At 39.7% G+C, this 24,675-nt stretch overlaps 2 protein-coding genes across 4 annotated transcripts in view; one reads left to right on the top strand and one right to left on the bottom strand.

The window, feature by feature from the left end:
* The window catches only part of ncbp1 (nuclear cap binding protein subunit 1), a 13,795-nt gene extending 6,803 nt beyond the window's left edge, over positions 1-6,992 (top strand). The window contains exons 17-23 of the mRNA XM_085177883.1: positions 13-115; positions 333-426; positions 516-619; positions 710-827; positions 934-1,074; positions 1,935-2,048; positions 3,162-6,992. Of these exons, the coding sequence (XP_085034009.1) occupies positions 13-115; positions 333-426; positions 516-619; positions 710-827; positions 934-1,074; positions 1,935-2,048; positions 3,162-3,275 (788 nt within the window). The 3' untranslated portion in view covers positions 3,276-6,992. The remainder of the gene's footprint in view (positions 1-12; positions 116-332; positions 427-515; positions 620-709; positions 828-933; positions 1,075-1,934; positions 2,049-3,161) is intronic.
* On the bottom strand, positions 5,646-24,675 carry slc49a3 (solute carrier family 49 member 3). Of its 3 annotated transcripts, XM_085177901.1 has the most exons (11): positions 24,219-24,329; positions 23,017-23,082; positions 19,619-19,777; positions 18,411-18,627; positions 16,541-16,617; positions 14,257-14,394; positions 11,157-11,273; positions 10,711-10,863; positions 7,916-8,073; positions 7,234-7,337; positions 5,646-5,848 (listed from the first exon to the last, which is right to left on the bottom strand). In XM_085177901.1, exons 3-11 carry the CDS (start codon positions 19,685-19,687, stop codon positions 5,646-5,648), a joined length of 1,236 nt encoding a protein of 411 aa, XP_085034027.1. In that variant the 5' UTR covers positions 19,688-19,777; positions 23,017-23,082; positions 24,219-24,329. The 3 variants fall into 3 exon arrangements, with proteins under 3 accessions (XP_085034027.1, XP_085034019.1, XP_085034036.1); XM_085177893.1 differs by lacking the exon at positions 23,017-23,082 and having other exon boundaries at positions 24,219-24,675; XM_085177910.1 differs by lacking the exons at positions 23,017-23,082; positions 24,219-24,329 and adding an exon at positions 23,741-24,208.

Genomic DNA, 24,675 nt, shown 5'->3' with positions numbered 1-24,675 from the left:
CGGTCCCTTCAGACGAGGGCGAGAGCTTCAATCCTCTGAAGATCGACGTGTTCTTGCAGACTCTGCTCAACCTAGCAGCCAAATCCTTCAGCCACTCGTTCAGTGCACTCGGCAAGTAAGGAACATCTGTTGCCACCAAAATGTTGTATTGTATTCAGCTATGATACAGAGAGATGCATCAGATGTTTTTCTGCTGTTATACAAAGTGCCAGAAACTATTATTTGTTAAGAGCTGAATAAAAGGAAAATTATTTAATTGAGTTGCTTTTTATGCTCATGCACATGCAGTGACTGGAGAGCTGCTGGCCTCACCTGCGTCTGATTGCTTTCAGGTTTCACGAGATCCTGAAGACTCTGGCCAACAGTGACGAGGGAAAGCTGCACCTCCTCAAAGTGTTGTATGAAGTGTGGAGGAACCACCCGCAGGTACAACAAACAGTGTGACATCCACAAGCATGTAAATGAAGCCAGTTCTTTTTTTTTTTGTGGTTCATGTAAACTCTGCTGATTGGCAGATGATCGCCGTGTTGGTGGACAAATTGATTCGGACGCAGGTTGTGGACTGTGCTGCAGTCGCCAACTGGCTCTTCTCTCAGGACATGGCCCACGAGTTCACCAGGTGGGACACGCAGATGTTTAGGTTTTAGCTCTCATGACGCGAGCACAGCGTCTTCTCTGTAAACTGAAAGACTTTCTGTGCCTCATCTAGACTTTTCATCTGGGAGATCCTGCACTCGACCATCCGAAAGATGAACAAACACGTGCAGAAGATCCAGAAGGAGCTGGAGGAGGCCAAAGACAAACTGGAGAAACAGCAGCACAAGAGGGTAACCCTCCCCCCCAATACGCAATCATCATTATTTTAACGTTAAACTTAAAATAATGAACAAATTGTGTAAAATGAATTCAATTCAAATTTTTGTTCACTACTAGCGCGACAGCGGGGACGACGAGGAAATGGACAAGAACAGTGAAGATGAGGAGGGTCAGCTGGAGGAGCAGATCGAGAGGCTCCAGGAGAAGGTGGAGTCTGCTCAGAGCGAGCAGAAAAACCTCTTCCTTGTCATCTTCCAGGTACGGAAGACTACAGTTTATGTTCTTAACTACTTAACCGGTTTCCAGGTTGCAGCGCTGCTGCTGCCAGCTCTCCAACTTATGCAACTCCTGCAGGTGGAAGTAAACAAGGGATTTAATCTTCTGTAGTGCCCTCTAGTGGCCCTGTGTCAAGTGGCTTGTGTCTGTGCTAAATCTGAGCAGATCCCCACATCACTGCAGCTGATTGCTCCTTAGAAGGTAAACATTGTGTGCTAACAGCACTGTAGAAAGGGTTAGATCTATGTCATCACAAGTGAAGACACATGAAACAACTGCTGGGTTTGAATCCGACCCGCCTCCTCCGGCTCAGTCAAATGTCGGTGAAGGAAGAATGAGGGGACGGATTAAATTCTGGGATTAGACAAAAAAAATCTCTGAACAGAATTGATTTTCTTCTAGGGTTGTGTTCCAGAAAGTGGAATCAGTAAAAACTGAGGTTGTTAACCATGAGTTAAAATTTTAAGTTCTCAGTTCCCCAACAACGGAAGTTAAACTCCTCCTCTCGTCACCAAAGCAGCTGACTGACACTTTTTCATTTCCTCATTAGAGAGACAAGGTCAAAGCTCATATTGGACCACAGTAACAGATGATGTTTTAAAAGATAAATGCAATCACTTAGAGTGAACACACTCAGAGCTGACTGATCAGTTTTTCTGGAACTGAATACTCCAAAGTTGTTAAACTTCCTGGATTCGTGTAGGCTAAAATGGTTGCCAGCGTCATGACAGTCACCACTGCTCACCACTGACTCTTTCTTTCTCGAGCTGAAGAGATTAAAATGCAAAGATAAAAGCTTGCTCCATAAAAGCATTTTTAAATGAGGCTTTTCCCATCCTTAGCGTTTCATCATGCTGTTGACGGAGCACCTGGTTCGCTGTGAAACGGGCAGCGTTGACATCAGCACGCCCTGGTACAAAAACTGCATCGAGCGGCTGCAGCAAATCTTTCTCATGGTAAAAGCACAAAACACTCTCACACACATCATCATTAGATTTCTTTTATTAATTACTTAGTCTGATTTTAGTTTTCTTTGGATGAGTAAATATTGACTTTCTTTGTAGTTTTAAGACTTTTGAGAGAAACACAAATTTCACACACATTATTAGGTTCAATGGGACTTTCGGCATCCATAAAGCTACTTGGAAAAATCAGAAAATATAAATGACGAAGTTGTCTGCCACATTTTCATTAAAAAAAAAAAAAAGTAATTTCAAGCATGCATAGCACACTGCATGCAGGCCAGGAGTGCTTACATGCAAAGTGAGCCACTCTGACTCTAAAAATCTAAAATATCTGATAGAGCTGAGAGGCTGGAATCTCAATTATAAAGGCTACTTTTTGTCTTCTATTATCCAATTAATTTTTTTTCTTATTTAATTAACAACATAGGGGTTCCTTATATTATAAACCAGGGGTGGGCAACTCCAGGCCTCCAGGGCCGGTGTCCTGCAGGTTTTAGATCTCACCCTGGGTCTACACACCTGAATCAAATGATTAGTTCATTACCAGCCTCTGAAGATCTTCAAGACATGCTGAGGAGGTAATTTAGCCATTTAAATCAGCTTTGTTGGATCAAGGACACATCTAAAAACTGCAAGACATCAGCCCTTGAGGCCTGGAGTTGCCCACCCCTGCTATAAACTAATGGCCCTTCATTTTGAGGGACCTAGCAGCACTTGGCAAGTGGGGGAAGGAACAACTCTTTTAACAGGAAGAGATGTCCAGCAGAACCTCAGGCTCAGGCGCATGCTTTAAGATGCTAAGAGTAGCACTGTAAACATGAGACAAATCAGCGATTCAGACAAATACTGCTGTGCTGGACATGAGCCAATATAAACATGCCAGCTTTATGTAATTTACTCAGTTCCAGTTGGCTTTTAGTTCAACAAGAGAACGGGCGGGAACCCTTTACTACCAAAAGAGACATTTTGGGGGAAAAAAAGAAATCTTTCCACACACTGCTAAGTTCTGTACCTTTTAATGTATCTGAATATGGAAACCAAGGCTAGCTTTACCCTAAACTCACTCTGTGAACTCTATTGTGACGTCTCCCCCTCGTTCTGCAGCACCACGCGACCATCCAACAGTACATGGGAACCCTGGAGAACCTGCTGTTCACCGCCGAGCTTGACCACCACATCCTGGCCGTGTACCAGCAGTTCTGCGCCCTGCAGCTTTGAGACGCACGATCCCGATGAAATGTGTACTTGTGTTCACCCGATGTGATGAAGCGACACATTAGAAAAACCAGCTCTTGCATCAAGAATCTCCTCTTCAGTTTTATTTTTATTTTCCTGTCTGGTGCCATTCATTTCACTCATGTGCAGCCACATCAGAGGATGTCTGTTGAGAAAATCTTTAATTTGTGGTAGCGCTCCTTTTTTTTTTTTTTTTTGGATGTATTTTTCTTTGTTTTCTCTTTAGTTTATTTTTACTTCCTGGCCGTATTATTATGAATGGATCTTTTTAAAAACTGTATGAAGACGGAGCTAGAGAAATAATCTTCATAGGAAGGGAGGTTCCAGGTTGGTTCTGACTGATTCTGAATCTAGAGAGTGCTCTACTTTTTTATATTTGTTTTATGTGGAATTGGGAAATAATTAAAGCTCTACAGAGTCTTTATCCATCCACTCGTTTGTGTTATTGAGTCTTCATGAAAATACAGAATGGGGGGGGAGCATCCAGTTTGAGGTTATCTGAACATACCAATGTAAATAAAAATTGAAATATTGTTATAAATGCCTAAAAAGGACAAGTAAACATTTACACAACATCTAGTGCATAAGTACAGCCTTACTGCTGAGGTACTGCTAAACTAATCCACTTCATTTATATTCAGCAAGCTTGAGCACCTCTATAAATGCAGAAGCTTTGTCAGTTTGCTGCTCTGGAGCAATCGGGTGCGTATTCAGACAATTCCACAATCATCACAGGAGCAGAAATTCACCCCATAGATTGAAGCAAGCAGACCGAGTCAGTAACTCCAGAAAACTCATGACTCCTCAGACTCTACAGGCCTCGGTTAGCATGTTATTTGATAACAGTACAATTAGACAAAGACTGATCAAGTATTGCGTGTTAGGAAGAGTTTGAGGACACAGCCTCTTGTCTCTAAAAAGAACATGGCAGTGCAGTTTAGTTTTGCAAAGCTGAATCTGAATAAACAATAAGAAGCTGTTTTAGGACTTTAAGAGAACTGCATGAATTAATGCCATAAAACTGGATGAATCAAATGAAATTTATTGTAGAGACGGGGGATTCTGCAAGGTACTCAAACATAGTGTGAACTGCACAGTCCGGTCAACCTTTGCACAAAATGAGGCAAAGCATCAGTATCCTGTCCTGTTGCCTCTTAGCTCAAAGAAAGCATCAAATTTGAACTCAGTAACATGAACAAACTCAAGTAGAAAAGATGAACAAATTTAATGGTAAAAAATAAAATGAACATGATTTAGAAAAGTGTTCTTATTTACTGTGTACATGTTTTTTGTCATAAAGTGCCCCACAGCTGAAACACTGGTTTCTTTTATTGCACAAAGCCCACATATGTCTCACCTGTGAGGTTACAACATTATTCAAGGGTTTTAAAACATCTGCACACCTGCAGTCCTTAACAAGGCCACACATTTACAAAAATAAAAGCATTAAAGTCGTTAAAACACTTTTTAGGAGTTTTTTTTTTTTATTTCTAAATTTTATTTTATTTTTTACAGCAGTAGAAAGATATTGTTATGCTTATTTTTAACAACATTCAGGTTGTCATGTTTGAAAAACAGTTTTCAGAAACCTGCAGAAAACCCGTTTAACACGTAAAGTTAATCTGGAGAATATTTGTGGTTTTTAGTGATTTTTCAAAAATGTACGCAAGTTTCCTTCCTACGATCTATCAAGTCAAGTCTCTCACTGCCGACTGACGGCACAAAGTCAGTCCCTGAGAGTCAAAATGAACCTGCACACGAGCGAGTGTGCTGAGTCATGTGACTCACAGTTTATGACCTTTACATGTTTGCTGTTCAAAGGAAGACTGTAAGACTAAAGTGGAGTGCACTGAAGGACAGTGGATACATGAATGCTGACACATGTGGTCTACATGTGAAATTTAACTTAATCCATAAAAGCAGGTTTTGTAACAAAGCACCGAACTCCCATTACCATTTACTCTACTGTACCTGGTCAGGTGTGAGTGGGTGTTTTATACCCGTGTACACAACAAACTTCCTTTTGAGATAACATTTCTTCACCTTTGTATTAAATCTGAGTGAGTAAAAGTGCAGTGTCCTGTTTTAAAATAATTTCCTTCTTCTTTTTCTTCTCATAATTAATATTATTATTATTATTATTTACATGTATTGACACAGATTATTTACATGCCAAAGTGGCTGGAAAATAATAATTTAAACTTTTTTTTTGAGGATTGAAAATTTGGATTATTTACTTGTTACATCCAACAATGTACCAAAAGTTTGTGACTTAATCAAACCACACACAAACATCTTTATTTAAAAAAATCAAAACAAAAACAGATCATCCGTTCGAGTACCTTTCTGCTCTCACTCATAGTGGCATGTTTCCTCTGTATTGTCAGCAGCTTCACGCGTCCACGGAGGGTGCTCATTCCTGTATAGATGCTGGCTCTCTCTGGTCCCGTAAGTCGCTTGTTCTTCTGCCTCCAGTCGCCTGTAGCGGGTGTTGAAGAAGACGAGGAAGCAGCAGGTGAACAGAGTGCACAGCCCTGCCATCACCATCGTGGGCACTGAGGGTAGGAGATGACAGGAAGGTCGAGTTTTAGTCCAAACGCTCTCCTCAAAGACACTACACGTCTATTACAAAACATTTCCACTTTCACGGAGGCTTCTTGTGTACGTGGCTCTAGGTTCATACAGCTCCAAAGTCAAAACTGGCCCACCCAAGGGTTCAATGTGAGCATTATGTGTGAAAATTGGAGTAAAGTGTTTTAATGACTCTTTTTTTTTTTAAATGTGCTGTAATTCCCACTGTGATCATGGTAGAAATACTAATAATGTAAAAAGTCGGGCAATTTTTTCAAATTGCTCTTATTATTAATCTCTGGCTCTCTGCCACGGCGTGTCTTTTGCCCCGTCTTCCTCGCCTCACCGCCATTCGTTGCAGCAGATGGCCTCCTCTCCCTGAGCCAGTTTCTGCTGGAGGTTTCTTCCTATTAAAAGGGTGTTTGCTCATAGAATGGTCTTTCTAAGATTGCAGTCCCTATCATAGAGTATGAAGAGTCCTGTTGTGAAATCGGCGCTATGTTAATAGAACTGAAATTTAATTTGATTATTTTTCTTCCGACAGCTCCGCTTGTTCTTTTATTTTTTGACTGAATCCCTCATCAAATGAGAAAAATAATGCTCTTCTTGTCTGGCAATTTTTTTTTTTTTTTTTTAATTTAAACAGGAACTGATTGGTCTTATGGACTTCATACCCCTGATAATCTCTGAGCTACAAAAAGGAAATAAAAACTGCAATATATTTTCTGGATTTGATACATTTGTTTCTTAGAAATGAGTTTATCCCAATTATGAATGTTTTGAACTGTTGATCAAGTAAAATGACATTAAAAAGAATTTCAGTCAGTAACAGAAAATTATCATTAAATGGATCATGATATTTGAAAGATGAGCTGGGACGTCAGCTTTGAACAGTGACTGCAGTAGGGTGGATCTGCTTAATATTAAAACTGGAAACTTGGTTTAACCTCCTAGGACCTTGTGTCCACATATGTGGACATCACATTTTGGGTTATTTAGACCAAAATACTAAATTTTGCTCTACAAGGGCCTGATATCACTTACAAGGACGTTATACTGTCACTGTTCTATCAAACTTTCAAGCGAATGTCCTCATATGTGGATCTCATTTTTCTCAGAAACCAAAATCAGGTACAGAAAAAACAAAAAAACAACAACAACAACAATCAGGTAATTCTTTGTTTTTACATTCATCAGGCCCCAATCAGCCCAAATAGCAAAGAGAAATTAGAAATGCATGCCATGAAAGAGTTTGAGACTTTGGGACCGACTCTATCCAGCACGGACCTCAGATTAAACTAATGCACATCAATAAACTTGAAACCGACCAGCAGCAGACAGCGGTTTGATGTAACATCGTGCAACCTACCCTTCCAGCTCAAGGCTGCTTCCCCGCAGGTGGACAGGGGAGAGTCTGCGAGCCGTGTGGTCAGAGCTTGAAGGAGGACGATGTAGACAACCGACTGAACCTGTCTGGAAGAAGAAAACTGTCACATCAGTCTCAGTACTGCAACGTCACATTTTTCTATTTACCATCTAATCTCTGAGGCACATGGTCGACTACAGGCACATATAACATGATCTGTCAACAGCAGCACAAACTTTTTAAATGGGTCATGAAAAGCTGAAAGCCTTTGAGTGCATCTCCAGGTGAAGTCAGGCTACATTTTACTGAAACACCCACAACAGTGACCCAAAACTTTTTGCAGGTGACAGCACAAATATGAAAGCCATTTGTTATGATGTCAGCTAGGCAGCTGATTTTTACAGTAAGCAATCTCCTGCAAAATTAAAGCCAAAAAAAGAAAAAACTAGACAAAAATTTTCTAAGATGACTCTGTGCATCGTTTGAAGATTTAGTGAAAATTTAGTTCCCCCCATTCTTTAATAAGACTTTAAGACACAAGTAGATGATAAATACATTCCTCATATTGTCTCTGAAGTGGTTTTACGATCTTCAGGATAATTTACAGCAGAATTTTGCAAGAACTCCAGTATTTTTAAAAAAAATGAGATAAAACCATATGTATGTGTTGCTCAGACATTAGTACCCCGATACAAAGACGAGTCCAGCTGACGTGGCCTCTCCAACGGGATATGAACACTCCACCGACAGCTCCATGGCAACCGGGTAGATGGAAAAACCGAAGAAGCCGAAGAAAGAGCAGACGGTGGCCACGGCGACTTTCTGCTGCGGCATCAGAGACACCTGAGAGGCCGGGACCAGAAAGAAAGGGGGTCTTTTAGGCTTTGATACAATATAATATATGTTTTTTCCACATATTAAAGTACATCAACAGAGTCGCCTGAGTCTTTTTGTTTTAAAGCTCAGGTGAAGGTTTACTATAATACTGGATGGCCACTCTTGGTCACTCTCGAGCGTTCTTAATATTCTGCCACCCTCATGTATTTAAACAGGGGTTGTTTAACTGTGTTTACAATCAATAAACTACAGACTTGTTTATTTTTGGGGCTCGCTGGCACCCGCGGCTTTTTAATTTCTTTCTATTAAGTCAGACACATTAGAATTGAGAGTCAGAGTGGGAGACGAATTAAGACCTGTGAGAGAAAAAGCTTTTTAAAACTTTTCATCACCTCTCACTGACAACACGCAGCCTTCTTGATGACCACTGACCTTTAATGCTTCAGAATAAATATCCAAATAAAGTCCCGGAGATTCTCGAAGCTTGTTTTCAAGTGTTTATAGGAGAGCTTTGATTAAATTCAGTCAATGATTCATACCAGTCGCTCGTCTTCTAGTACCTAAATTTTAATGCATATCCAACTCTGTACATTTAGATGTATTTACATACAGGCTGTATTTATTATTATTTTTAAATATTTATATTTAATTTATAAGCTACACATTTCCTTGTTCCCTTCCTCGCACCTGCAAATGTGTGAGAGCATATGCCAGTCATTTTACTGATGGACCAAAGTGGCTCCTCGGTGGATTTTTCTAATGTTAGCTCAGTTTCCTGTGATGAAAACATGCCTTTCCATAAAATTTAAAATGTGAGCTCCAAGGAGGGCAAAAAAAACCTGACTACTATATTCATAACTTAACATTTTCCTGACTTTCAAGTTTACTTTTTCAATTTATGTAACACACATTAGATGGTGTGAGACTTTCAAATTCACATCACTGTTTTTTTGTCTTTTATACCAGTTAACGATCATTTTAAAAGTTCATTATTTTGTCCATAATACTGGAGAAGAAGGGTTTTGAGCATTTAAGAAAGTATATGGAGTAAATTATTTGTGTTTATTTGAGTTACTGTCTGCTGCATATAAATCCCGCGTCTGAAGACAGTTTTCTTTATGTAGTGGATGTCCTCTCAATAACCTGATATAAAATTTTAATTTATGCTGTATTTTACTGAAACACTGCATTAACATAACAGAGCTGTCAGCATAACCTGATAAAAAGACCAAACAAGCCTTCTCTTCAAAGTGTTTGCACATCAAACATTGACTCTTTCCATTTCCTTTAAGCGCCCTCAACTTCTGTCTGACACACACTTCAGGCAAATATAAACGTCTGTCTGGAAAAAACTGTACGTTAGTCTGCGAGAGGCGTTTACCAGTTTTAATATAGGCAAAAAATTTACTTCAACAATCTGCAGCACATTTTTGACAGCATGGTTTGTGTGTCAGCACACAAAAAATACTTTAGATTAAGAAATAATCATTAAAATCTGTCGTGAAATGAATACAATCCTGCTGAAAAGAGTTCAGCATTAATGTTCATATTAAATATCAAAATCAGAGGAGAAAAAGAAAATATCCATAATTTCCTAGATTTCCATTGCAGCAGTCTCTAAAACTCAGAACAACAGCAGAAGACTGGCGACTGACTCACCTTTGGAGCCAGCTTCAGTGGTGAATGGCCATTTTGAGATCTATCAATCAGTCCAATAGTTTTTATGCCATAGATTATTCCTGCTCACTATGCGCCCGTCTTTATGGTCACAGTTTACACTCCATATCATAACAAAAGCCTTAATAGTTTCATAAACTTGACAGTCGCTTGATTTGATCCAGGATCAAGACTTTTTTAGGATAAACAGTACCCAGTATTACGTCATTCTCACATTAGCCGATCTGTAGCATCCAAAGTTTAGTTTATATGCTGAGCCCGGGAACAGTTGTGTGAACTGGAAGAGGACTCTTAAGCAATGACAGCTGTATCCATGAAAATCACTGTAAGTAATTAACAAATCTATACAGCATGTGACAGGACAGCATGTCCCCGCTTCACAAATAAAGCCACAAAATGCTTAAAAACAAGAACATCGTGCTCTGCAAGAGTGCTTTGTGCATGAAAGAGGAAATGAAGGAGGCTGAGGTGGAACTGAAATGCTGAGACGGACTGAAGCATACTTAAGCCAAGATCATCAGAGGTAGTATTAGCAGTGGTCAGTGGGAAAGCAGACAGGAGGGATGATCATGAAACACTGGCTAGTGTGAACACACTTGATAATTTATCAAAACACGTTATATAAAAATTCAAATGAAGACATCACACGCAAGCTTTAAATCTGCAGTTTATCAAACACCACTGAGCAGTCCTTGCCTTTAAATCTAACCTCTCGTCTTCCTCTCCTGTCCTCCTACATCGTTTTCCATCTCTTAGTTACCTCACTCTCGTTTCTCTCCGTGTGAAGTACAGATACCTGAAAATTCTATTTAAGTACTGTAACGAAGTATTTGTACTTCGTTACTTTCTACCTTTGTCACTCAGTGAGTGTAACTATCAAAAGTCTTAATGCAGAGCCTTCTTCCTGGCCTGACGAACAGTCAGAGACCAGCTACTTTTCTTTGTGTGATAAATGAATGTTCTCACCACTGAGAAGGCGATGCACGCCACAGCACAGAAGCTCATGTTGATCTTTGTGGCTTCCATGAACTTCTTGGTTTTGTCGACATAGAGACCCAGAATACCGGCGCCGATGATGCCAAACACAATGAAGAGGGCGCCGCACAACCCAGCAAAGTCCTGCAGTGGTCAGATTTGATAGGTTCAGTAGGTAAATAACTGTTATAAGTCATGTTTTCTACAGCAAATAGCATCTATGCAAGACTGGGAAAAGCTTTCTTTCACTTCGTTCAATAAGATGTTAGATTACCGTGCAAAGAAATTACACATTCATCAACATTTTTCTTAATTTATTCAGTTTGAGAGCTGTAACATCACCACCATCTAGTCTCAAATATACTGTCTGGGTTGCTTTTTTTTCATTTATCCTTCGATGATATTGATTTGGAGTCTTTCTCCTGGCATATACGTACATTGGTGTATCCTTTGACACACAGGATCTGATCCAGCAGCGTGGAGAAGCAGGTGAAAACGGCGATCCCTGAGCCGAAGCAAAGCAGCAGGACGAGGTAGGCTCTGTTCGTCAGTAACTACAGAAGAAACAGACCGGACGATTTGTAAGAGAAGCCTCAGGGGAAAACAAGCGCATTGCAGCAACATCAACAAGGGAAACATGTGCAAAGAAAATGAAATGAAGCGGTGAAACAACGGCATGCTGGCTGCTGTTTACTCTGTCTGCGACTCCACGCTCACCTGGCACAGGAAATGCAAACACATTTGTGCAGAGCCTGCAGGCATATCGCACAAACTGTGTTGTTGGGGAATAAGATGCTAAAATCAGCACTGTGCAACTCGCATTAATAACAAAAGCTGCGTACTGTATAGAGAGATAATCACAGCAGGTGCAGGGAAAGTATGAGCAGCACGTTTGGGGGGGAAATGTCACGGATGCAGAGAGAACATCCTCACTTCAGAGACACTCATCGCCGCCTCTGTTAGAGACGTCACTGCTGCCGATGGAAATGTCAGTCGCTGCAGGAAGAAACGGCATCAGTGCAGCCAGACGAGCGCTCGCAAATGTCACTGTCAGCGAAATCACTGCTGCTGCTGGAAATGTCAGTGGGGTTTGAAATTGATCGTTATTTTCATTATCATTTATTATTTATGTCAATGTCAGATGCCGCAAGTGTTGGTCATTAACTTTTGTCTTCCCTCCTGCAGTTTGTGTTTTGTTGAGTTTGTTGATCGTGGTCTCTCCATGCTCCTCTTAGATGCAGATGCCAACCCTCCCCAAGCCTGGTTTCTGCTGAAGGTCTCTTCCTGTTAAAATGGGGCTCTTCCTCTCCACTATCGCTAAGCTCCTAGGTGTTTGCTCATGTGGAATAGTCTGATTGCTGGCTATTGTTATTGGTGCTACATAAATTAAGAAAATTAACTAAGTTATGAGTTTTTCTGTTAATTTATTTTGTGTTATCACCTCCAACCAGTCACGGCAGATGGCCCCGCCCCTCCCTGAGCCTGGTTCTGCTGCAAGTTTCTTCCTGTTAAAAGGGAGTTTTTCCTTCCCACTGTTGCCAAGAGCTCACCCAAAGGGGGGTGTTGATTCAAATTCAAATTCAAATTTTATTTGTCACACACACACACAACCATACACAGTATGACATGGGGGTGAAATGCTTGTAGCAGTACAATGCCCGACCATTAAATGACAGAAAAAAGTTTTACAGTATTTACAATTTACTACAAAATTTACAAATTAACTTAAAAGTGCAAATAGCAGAAAGAGATTATCAAGGTTATAAATTATAGGAATTATAGGATTATAGGAAGAGTGTGGTGGTGCGTGTGGTGATGTGATGTGTGTGAGAGTCCAGCCCTACACCTGGTTCAGGGCCTAAATAGCCTGAGGGAAGAAGCTCCTCCTCATTCTCTCTGTTTTGGCCTTAAGGGAGCGGAAGCGCTTCCCAGACCTCAACAGTGAGAAGAGTCCATTGTTGGGATGGGAGAGGTCCATCATAATCTTCCTAGCTTTGGACTTGCACCGCTTGGTGTAGATGGACAGCAGGTCAGGGAGCTCTGATTGAATGATGCGTTCGGCTGAGCGCACCACTCTTTGCAGATCTCATCTGTCCTGCTTGGTGCTGTTCCCAAACCAGGTGCAGATGTTTGCCGTCAGGACGCTCTCGATGGTGCAGCAGTAGAAGTTCTTGAGCACCTTCAGTGGCAGATGGAAGTCTCTAAGTCTTCTGAGGAAGAAGAGACGCTGACGGGCTTTCTTAACCAGGGTGTTGATGTGGCAGGACCATGACAGGTCCTGAGTGATGTGGACACCCAGGTATCGGAAACTGTCCACTCTCTCCACTGGTGTGCCACTGATGATGAGGGGTTTGTAATTCCTCGCCTGCTTTGTGGTGAAGTCCACGATCAGCTCCTTAGTCTTGCTGATGTTTAGGAGGAGGTTATTCTCCTGGCACCAGGTCTCCAGGTCCCTAATCTCCTCCAGGTAGGCCATCTTGATTGTTTGGGTTTTTTTGCTGTTATTGAAGGTTCTTTACTTTATGACATACTACTCCTTGAGGTGAGTGCTGTTGTGTTTGGTGTTATATAAATCAAATTAAATAGAATTTTTTTTAAAAAGGTATCAAAAAAGCAAAATTTGCTTTATCCGAGTTTATCATTACATTTGCTGAAGTGTACCAGTAATGACAGAGGTAGATACTTCAGGTTTTGTTGTCACGTCATTTAGGTGCTTGTTTGATTGGTTTTGACATTTTCTTTCCAATTAAGTAGCTTAAAGAATAATATAACTCCAGTTTGGCGTCACTCTGTACAAAACTGACATGCAGAGAAATTAAAGGGATAAGAGTAATTACACTGCAGGAGCATGCAGGTGGATGCTGGAGTGGTGGTGGGGTTAAACCATCAGACGGAGATGCAGAACAGGCTAATGATCACTTATAATCACTGTCTATTCTAAACACGTGTATGGAAAGAATATTATATTAGTTATGTAATTAAATATTTTAGACATTTGAGCTTTTAAAATTCATAATCACTTACAGCAAAAAAGAAAAGAAAATCTCACATGAAGAGTGCTAAGCTACATTTTCATCAGAAATAAATCAGCCGAGCAGCTGAAGTTATAACATTTACCTGGATTGTGTTTTTTAATAGCATTAATTAGACTTGTTTTTATTTGCTTAAATACTGACTAACTGTAACAGTAAGATAATTACAGGCAGGACTAGCTTAACAGTTGTAGGATATGTCTAAAAACATCTTAAACACCCCTCCATGGTTAGGCTCACAGGAAGCAGAGGTCTTTAGTTTGTTATTCATGATACTAGGCCAGCTTTGACCACACTAATAACAGATCCAAAGTGTGAAACAACAGTAAAGTTGAGGGCCAGAACTGAACAGAACTGTGAACTGAAATTCACTCTAAAGCCAAATGAATCTTGAGTTTCAGAGATTAGAATAACTGAAATATCAGTTAACCAGTAAATCAGTAAATATGGCTTGATGAGACACCTCAGGCTCTGTTTTGTGTTTTTCTGCTTTGTGTTTTCTTACCAGCTTGATCCCTTGTACAAACGGCTCCGAGTTGGAGGTCTCTGCACTGGCTGAGGGCGGCGTTGGGGGGGCACTGCTGCGTATCCCCACTGTTGCTAGGACACAGATGATGCATGTCGGTATTGCATAGGCTAGAAGCTGGAAGAGGAGAGAAACACACATAACGTAAAGAATAATGGGTGATTGCACCTTATCTGACACAATTTATCATCATTAGAAGGTGAGGAGATCAGAAGCAGAGTGCAGGGTGAGACGGTGCAGTCACACAGTTCTCTGTAGCAATCACCTGAATCCAAAACAAGAGCTTTTTAAAGGTTTTAATAATTTCGCCCATACCAGACAGTTACCAGTCAAGAAGGGTTAGCAAAAGAAAAGGAAAAACAAATATTGTGATGATAAATGGGTGACTGCAGCTATAATCAAACACCATTTATCATCGTTAGCAGCCGAGGTGACCAGAGCCATATTTCAGTTTTATGTACACTGACAAGCCACAACATTAAAAACAATGACAGGTGAAATGAATAACATTAATCATTTTCTATTAATACAATTTTATGCTTGGGACACAAACTGTATATAAATGATGGACATTTCGCATTTTTGATGACTCGAGCTGAGCGTTTTAGCTGTTGCCATCCAAGTTTTGATCTGAGAAACTGAAGAGTGGTTTACGCTTCTATGGTAACGATTCATAAATCACAACAAAAAAGCTACCCTGTTTAACCCTTTAAGACCTACCATAGAACCAAGTCCGCCAGAGCTTATATTATATTTTTACATGCTGTAGTGCCATTTTTGGGAGCATTTCAAGTTGATATACATCAATACAACCATTATAGCCCAAATTTTAATAATATGTCTGCATTAAGTGCATAGTAATTACATACATTGCAAAAAAGTGCAATAAACTACAAAAAAATCGAAAATCGATTTTGTTTTTTTAACATACATTTCTAGTTAGAGAAATTTAAGAGGCTTATCCCTCAAAACTGTAAATACAAAAAAGTTGCACAAAGTAGTTTCCCACCACAGGAAATTTAATTTAAGTGTCTTTATATTTTTATTTTTGAAATACACCAATTTTTATATACGGCAAGAAAAACGAAAATAAATATTATAATGCAAATTTGCAAAAAAAACAGCATATGCATCAAAATAAACTATTTCCAGCAGTGCAATTTGAGTCCTAAGCATCCCAGAAACGACACAGAAAGTCATAAAGTCAAACATAACTTTTAAAAACACCAGTATAGGCTCATAAGGCCCTGATGGTAAAAAACTACATTTCCACAAAATGACGTCACTTCCGGTTTTGGGCAGGACATGGAGGACATGCAATAATTCACGCTGATGGATGTAGGAAGTGTTATGAACAGCTGATCGGATCGGCGTGTTTCTGGAATATTATGTTTTTGTTGCTGCAAGCGCTTTTTATGCAGTTTTTGCAAAGCTATATGTGGAAGGACACCGTGACCTAGGACAAGCTGATGGCATAAGATGTAAGTACAACTCCTCCGGTTTCATATGCAAAAAAAATTATTGCGCTAGCTTATGTGGTTGCAGTGCTACCAGGATTTAAAAATAGTTACGCAAAACGGAGCGTGCCCGCTCTGACCGGCTTTAAAGGGTTAATGCTTGTTTTGACTTAAATTTACAGAATGAACAGCCGTGTGTAACTACAAACTATAATAACCTATAAAATAACCTGGCTAGACTAGCGGACATGCCCCCTGCTGGCTATAGTGCATAATCCACGCTCTGGTTGCCTAATGTAACTGCACTTCAATTTGCTCACCTCAAAGCTGAGAAAAATGTAAATCAGGACCCGCCCACTCGCCAGCAGTTATGTTAACCATCGTCAGTTGAAGTTGCCATCATTGACTTTCTGTTGTCTGAGTGGATGCTAGGAGCTTCCATCATCTTTAATATACAGTGTAGATCTGGGTAAAAAACAAAAATAGCACTCCCCGAGGACAGGAGTCTCTCGGCTTAATGCACATAACACAGCATTGTCTTATCCTGTAGGATCTGGGCCTGATGCACAAACATTATGGGAGGCCAAACATTGTGCTGTTGGTTTGAATGTTGTGGCCAATCAGTGTATTAGAGCACTTGTCTTGTAATATTCTGGGGATCTGTCACAACCACCAATGTCCTTCACTCACAAATCTTTTTATGAACCAGCCAAACCCGGTTTTCCGATTACTGGTGTTCTCATTTATTATAAGCGTCACAGAGTACTCTGCTTTCTGAACACCAAAAGTTTCTTTGTTAAACTCACCAGCTTTGGGATCTGTGTAGATGTTTCAGCCATCACAGGAGAGATGATGTTAGCGAGGAGGATTCCCAGGGGATTAGCTGAGGACAAAAAAGAGATTTGGAGTTTTACTGCTGTCTTATATCACTTTCTGTTCCCTGTTTCATTCACAACACAACACAGCATCTGAGCAACATATCTGACCTTTAATCACCCTTTAACATCAGCTTCCCATTTTAATGTCTTTAACAGGCATACATATCAATAGACCTTGTTAGTAGTCATTTTAATAATGTAACAGCTGCGTCCACACAGGAGTTTGCTGACATGCTAAAATGAAAGCGCTTTGTAAGCAAACCTTCAGGGAGCATAAGCACAACACAAAAAATAAGAATGACCATGATGATCAAACCAGCCTTTAACTACAGTAGTTTTACCCATTAAAACTCCAAAAGGATTAAGAAACATGACAACTTTTGAAGTCTCCCTGTCCTTAATTGTGCATTTTCTATTTATCGCATGTTAAAATTTAAAAATAAATAAATAAAAAAAATTAAAAATGGTGGTGGTGGCTAGAATGTTACGTAGCCTTGTTCTTAAGTTCATGCATTCACAAGAGTTATGTTGAGTTATCGCAGTTACAAACTTGGGTGTCCTGCCTGCATCACAACATTACCCCATCGGCTGTTTACAGGTGAGGGGTAAAAACCACCATCAGCAGCCTTCACATTTCTAAAACTGCACAGTTAGTAGGTGACCAACAAAGAAAAAGAATTTTTAAAGTTAGCTCTGTTGTTCCTGCTGTCAAGAAATTCCATGAAAGCTGGAAAAAATATTCCCTCAGGAATAAATCATGTGAAAAGTAAAAGTGTTAATGATGAAAAATTATCACCCAACAAGTTAAAACAGGTCCTAGAACTTTCTATGAGGAAATCTGGACTTTTTTCTGTCTATATGCTGTGCTGTAACATAAAGCAATCCATTTAAATGCTGTATGAAGGTTTCATTTATATGTATTTACCACTAGAGCAAATTTATCTCATTGCAGAAAACACACGAGGGTTGAGGTTGTTTAGTTTTGCTTTGTGAACATTAGAGCCCAGACTGAGATGTCCACAGCCCGATTCTGGCCCTCAGGCCATAGTTTGCCCACATGTTACACGAGAACACAAGAACCACCACAATCAGGAGCCACAACTCAGTGCCCACAGACTCCAGTGTTAAAGATCTGACCTTCATAGATAACTTCCAGCTTCATAACAGCTGTAGACAGGGTTTGGTTCAAAAAGGCTCAAAGTTTGGTGTTTGGCTGCTTTGATTGATGCTTTTTTTTAGTAGTTATTTTAAGCATCCAAAAAGATTAGATTAGATTGTTACTCAGCAGTTTTTAACAGGTATTTATCAGTTTGATGCAGTCATTCAATTTATGCCGATCCATCATCAAAACTGGCCATTTTTATTCCAGAAAACCAACATGGAGAGAGACATAAAGGTAAAGTGGTTTCTAATTAATCCATCTTTGTACAGACTATTATCCTTTATATTTCTATACCTTATATCTCTGTTTCCTTTTCACTGGCTTTATTTACACTCTAGAATTTCAAACTAACTTTGGAAAAAAGTCTACATTTATTTATCAAATTCAAAAATATTTTAATTTTTTTTTTTTTTTTTGGGGAATTTGCCTGAAAGTATAAACTTAAAAATGCTTCAAAAGCCAAATTCTGTGAACTCCTTAATTAAAACTGCCATAACAGATTTTTTTTGGCATAAAAATAAAATAAAAACAGTATTGCTCCTTTGTTGTTTGACATGCACATGACTAACACACAGCAGAACATCTGCACAGGTTTGTAGATGCTGTACTGAAGGTGTGAAAGGTAAAATCACTCACCCATCGAGGCGATCATGTTAGCTGTGGCCCGCTGATGGTCGGGGAACCACAGGGCTGCCAGCTTTGTGGGAGCAAAAACGATGAGGGGCTGAGCCAAGGCGCCGAGGGTCTGTCCCAACATCACTATCGGGTACTGGATTTTAAAACTCTCACCCGGAAGCGTGCCGAGGAACCGCAGCACGGCTCCGAGCATGTTCAGCCAGGCACCCAGGATCAGCTGTGACAGTCAGAGGGCAGAAGGGTGAAAGTTTAGGAGAAAATCCCTTCATATCTGGGAGTGAAATAACTGTCAGACAGTTTCAGAAGGTCTTCTCAAAGATCAGTCCAAGACAGTGGGAGGTCTTCATCTTTAAAAAGGTGCAATTAATCTCAGATTCACGAAGTAAAACTAGCTTACATGGTGTGGTCAGAAGCAGGTGGGACAGGATGTCATGTGGGTGAAGTGACAAATATAAATGGTAGGGGTTTGCATGCCTTCTGGGCTAAAAACAGCAGTCCACAACATTTTCAATTACTCATAGTTTTATTAATCATGCCACTATAACAAACATGTGTCAGAGTCATTGCACTCACTGGTGCTCAGTTGCAACTCACCTACTCTGTATTATGTGTCACTAGATTCAGAGAAAAAGAATAAATTCCTTCATGAACACCTCGTCTCCAAAGTTTCCTGTAGTTTCTCGTTATCAGACATGCTAACAAACATTACCGCTGCCAATGGCCTGCGTGCTTATTGGAGGTAGCAATCCATTTTTCCTGACTCAGCGGTCATCCGCCTCCTCTCCCTCTCCTATGGCTGGTTGAACTGGTTATTGGGAAGCTGACTCCGGTCTGACTGCTGCATTTATCAGTTCACTTCATCTTCCGTTTACTTTAAACAAATCAAATTTGCGGGACAATTTCCTGTACAACATTTTTCCTGGGAGATGACTCCAGGATGAAAGGAGCATATAATGGCCATATCTCAGGCTTCATTCATTTTTAACTTGTACCCATTTCCATCAAGCCTATGTTTATATGCACGCATACAGCACTAGCTCTAAACTATTAAAATCCTCCCCTGGACGGTTTCTTCTCTCTTCTAAAATCATTCACTGCTCACTTAAAACTTTGTGTTCCAGAGTTTAGAATAAACCTCACACTGTGCTCTGAGGTTTACCGTCTCATACTAAAACATATAATATTAAAAAAAACCAGGCAGTTGGTACCGTTATCCTCAGTCCAAGAGTATCCAGCATCCAAGTGGTTGCAAAGCTGAGCGGTATGGCCACCACCATGTAGACCAGTGATAGCCAGTTGATCTCGTCCAGAGTAACTTTCAGGTACTGGGCAGACTGGTTCGCCACTGGTGCAAAGGTAAGCCATGTCTGAGGAGACACCAATATATTTTTTATGGAAGTATGGAAAGCTACATGTATATAAGTGAGAGTGCGGGAGGTCCAATGAATTACTTTTATGAAGATTATCACTCATTCAGATTTTGTACAAAATATTAAAAGGACAAAAAAAATGCATGATAATGGCTGAAGTTTATACAAAGTGTACGAACTAAATGTGGCAGGGCAACATTTCAGGGAAATCAAAAAAAAAAAAAAAAATTATATATCTTAAATAAAAGAAGTGTATAAAAATAAATATATATTTAAAGAAATTAAGGAGTAAATATAACTGACAATACATTAGACCTGATAGATCTGGCTGTGTTCCTGATATAAATATGGTCAGTGCATTTCTATATATTCATATATGATAAGTATGGCAGGCTGCGTGTTTAGATCCATCGTAGAAAAACCACAGCAGACAGGGCAAAGCCTGAACGACCTTTTGTAAATCTGCAGTGTGTAAAGGTTTGCAGTGACTCCAGCCAGCAATTTAAAATGTCAGCGATGTCAAAAAAGGTAAAACCGAAGGTTTACTTCAGCAGCGTGCCAACATGGATATTTCAGAAGCTGCTTTCCATTCAGTGCTGTCAGCTTAGTTTTGTGCAGGTGGACAATAATTACACTAAAGTGCTTTATCACAGTGCCAGTCAGGTACAAATCATTTGGGTGGATATTTAACAACCACTCTGTTAGACATCATCGATTACATGACATATACAAAGCATCCCTATTTCAGTACATCATCTTAGTGGTCACTCCTCCTAAAGCAGGTGCACTTTAGTGATCAGATGCCTGGAGCCTGTTTTAGTCTTGTGATCTGGACACAACTTTAGAAAAAGAAAGGAAGTGACAAGACACGCTGATCTCACATGAGAAGGAGATGATTTCTATTGTTTATGTTCCTAGTGTCACGTGTCTGCCCTCACATGACACCACTTAGCATGCATGAGACAGGAAATAATAGGACACTTTCATCATACTCATACAATGCTGTGCTGAGCTGGTGAAAAGACATGTTCAACAAAAAGACTTCAGCCTTTAGAAATTCTCTCATATTTCACCTTGATTGTGGATGAATAAGAGTGAGCTTATCAATAGAGGCCTACAACATTTATTCAAGAACAATTTTGAAGCACTTACATTTGTGGTGAGAAGGTTATATATGCACCCATCATGGGCATGAATGTCATGTTCATTTTGGGCTGTCAGTGATTTCTCTGAACTGTTCTTTTTCCAGGATGAAATGATTCAACAGCATAAATATTTGATGGCTTTAAAAAAGTATGAACTTGGTGCACAAGTTTGAATTTATTTAGGATGTTCTCTAATCTACACAGGCTCACATACACACTTATACTCACTCAAATCTTTTAATAAGTGGTGCTGAAGGTTTTACAATTTCTTTTAACTTGAACTTAACAATTGACTTCAACTGGTAGTTTCTATTTTCTCTACTTTTTTGACAACACTTATGGGATTGACCAACACTCAGACCAATGGGAAAGTCCAAGGAACTGAGTGAAGACCTGAGGTTTGTAACTTCTAGTTGGATGTAAAGTAGGTAAATTATATTAGTCTTTGTAGTTTTGCTGTCGATCAAAAGCGGAGACATGAGTGGGAAAATCCTCATGGATGAAAAATACTTCAAAAAAAGAGCTGCGGTTGTGTAAGCCGGTTATAAGCTACGACTAAAACCACATGCTGTGCTGACAAAAAGGAAACAACAGCTGCTCTCCTGCTAGACAGTAAACCAATGTAACAAATAAACTCATTGTAAATGTAGGAACTGTATGTATTCACATAATGACATCTTTGATTATTTAAAATTGCTGCTGAGATTGCATTTCTCTGCTAATAAACTCCTCCAGACTTTTTTTAAAGTAGGGCTTTACTTTGAGAAGTCTTGAATGTGAATTTATCTGCAGAAGAAGAACAAGCTGAAACTTTAATGTGCACACGTACTAAGCAGTAGGAGCTACCCACACTCCCGCTGAGACTACACCGTGTTACATGATAAGAATTGTACCTGATAAACATCACCATGTTGTTACTGTAATTTAATCACTGTGTGATTTTCGTGTAGAGCAACTTAAAAAGTGCACTAAAAATAGCTGGAATATCTCGAATCTAATGTGAATTTGTATAAAGAAGTCCTATTTTCATGACAAACATATAAAATACTTAATAATTGTAGCTTCTCAAGACAAGCCAGGACATGTTTATACTTCTATTGCTTAAAAGGTTTAAATTATCCGTGTGTGTAACACCTTTTCAGACAGAATCCAATGTAACGCTTATTTAAACATGTTTAAAAAGGAACGTATCCAGGATTTTTTTTTACTACACATATAACCTATAATTCACCTGGAAACAGGCAGCACATGTGTATATGTGTGTTTTTGGCCTGATACACAAACAAACTGAATAATTTGACCTGTAAACTCTACACCGAGACCACAAAGGCAGTTCCAGTCCTGTCCTCTATTGTGTGGACGGTGAAGAAATCCTAATTCATGCCGAGCTGGCGGGAGCTGGTCAGCTGATTTGGACACACAATGCCAGTCTTGTCCCCAGCAGGGAGGAATGCTTCTAGAAACGGTTTTCACACATGCCCCTGTTTTGTTATTTCACAGGTCATATCAGATCAGAGTATCGCTTCCTCTCAATCCCACATGCTTCCACGTTTCAAACTGTGCTAAATTTAGATTTCATGCAGACTCGGACACCTAAAAAGCATCAAGGCGTGCAGTATAACTGTAGGCAACATGCGATGCTAACACGCCAAAAATGAAAAATCCTAAATTATCTGTGGAGATTACAGTTAATGCAATCTTGTCACAAGTGAAACTTTAATTTCAATATTTAAAATGTTTTAATTTAAATATGTCAACAAATTTTTTATCTGCAATTTGTAAAAACTGTTAGATGATGAAATAAAATTGTTTAGATTTGTGATTATTCATAACTTGGGATTATGTTTTTCCATGTTTGTAGCACCTTTTAAGGTCTGTTAGAATAAACTAACAAACAGAAATAAACTGCATTAGAAGAACTGGTTTATGACCTTCTGTTTTCTAAGTATCATTATTAATATAATTTGAACTTTAACTTAAGAGGGACTTACTTTATAGGCCCAGCACTTTGATATTTGATTGATCATTCTAGTAAGCTCTTAAGCAACAAAATCTGTTCTTTGTCATGACACCGTGGGCAGAAATGTTCACCTGTTAACTCTGCAAAGACTCCAACAGCAGCTCCGTCAGGCTTACAGATCACTTCTCTTTCAGTACCTGCTTTAGAGAAGCCACAGCTTATGTGCACACTTTATGAATGACTGCAGGAAGACAACAACCGCTAACAGCTTTCACTTTTCCGTCACTGTGGAAACTTCGCTGACACGCTGAGTAAAAACTTACTTTCCACAATAAACCTACTAAGGTAGTCTGAGTCACAGCTGTTGTTATGTTGTGGAATAAAACACCAGACAAGGTTGTAAAATCAATTCTTAATGCAATTACAGATTTTCCATCTTCTCTACTTTAAAAACAAGACTGTGATATCGCACCCCTTGACTCACAGGCTCCTTCTCTAGTTTTTTGCTGTTCTTTTCTTTATTATTTGTCTTATTAGGGACAATAATTAATTAATAAAGTTAAGAAAATGAAATAAATAATGTTAGGGAGTATCAGATTTTCTATAGATACCACAACATATCATCAATTCTCATGGCCACTGTCATCATATAGGGAAAACATGATATAATGAAAATAGAAACATGGGAGCAAACATTTTTCTAACACATATAAATGCACTGGTCAGGGTCTGTAACATAGGTTTCAGGTGTACACTCTGCACAGATATGTGGATGCTTATATTAAAGGAAAATGCTTTATGCAACATTTAATTACTGAAAACATGATTAACATTTTCAAACTCCCCTTTAATTACCGTGCAAGACTAAATGAAGCCGTTGAAGTGGTTTGGGCATCTGATTAGTCCTTTATCCATGGTTGCATTGACGTGTGGTTGGGGTGGGGGGTACAAAAGGATGTCAGTGCCACCCCATGTGTCCTTTTTAGCTCCGCCTCTGGCACACTGTACTTGTCAGCCCTGTTGCACAGATTTACATCTTGTTTGCTTATCAGCCTTATTTATCAGCCACGGAATGACTCTTTATGGCCTGAGGGCCTTAAACGGGAAGTGGGGACACCTGCTCCTCGGAACAATAGCTCCCATAGGGAAGAGGAGTCCCGTGGAAGCAGGAAGTAGGACAACGATTGCGGGAGGAGCTCAGCACACCCTGTTTAACACTAACGTCACCACCGGGGAGTTATACCAAGTCAAACAAACATATAGGGGGAACACCACATGTCCCGTGTCTACCTGTATTCATAAACACACCTGGTTTCACCTTTCACAGACTCACCGTTGCGTTGGAGCAGTTTAGGAGACACAACACCAGCAGCACAAACCACCTCCTCTTGTAAAGTTTGAAAAGCTGTCCATTCTTCAGGTCAGAGTTTGCTTCTCTGGAAACAGCAGCGTAAACAGTCCGAATGTCGTTGGAGACTTCGCCGCTATTATCCATTATTATTATTATTACTAGTATTATGACAAGTTAACCGGTTAAGCCAAACAGCTGCTTAGATCCCAGAAGTTGAACAAACACCGAAGTTTCGGTCGCTTTTGGTTAAAAAATCCCAGAAACCTGAGAAATAGTGTATGTCTACTAAAGTAAACAAGATATAAATCCATCCTGCTGTCTCCCGACGGACTGTAAGGACATTTTGTGTCTCACACAGAAGCCGGTAACTCAGTTTGAAGCCTGGAAAAAGTCAGCAATCGTCTGAACATTAATCAGGGAGCTACAAAGATCTTCGACT

Source organism: Neolamprologus multifasciatus, chromosome 2, assembly GCF_963576455.1.
Source record: "Neolamprologus multifasciatus chromosome 2, fNeoMul1.2, whole genome shotgun sequence".
NCBI classification, from domain to species: Eukaryota; Metazoa; Chordata; class Actinopteri; order Cichliformes; family Cichlidae; genus Neolamprologus; species Neolamprologus multifasciatus.
The sequence above is the reverse complement of the archived record's forward strand: the minus strand, read 5'-3'. Positions and strand labels throughout refer to the sequence as shown.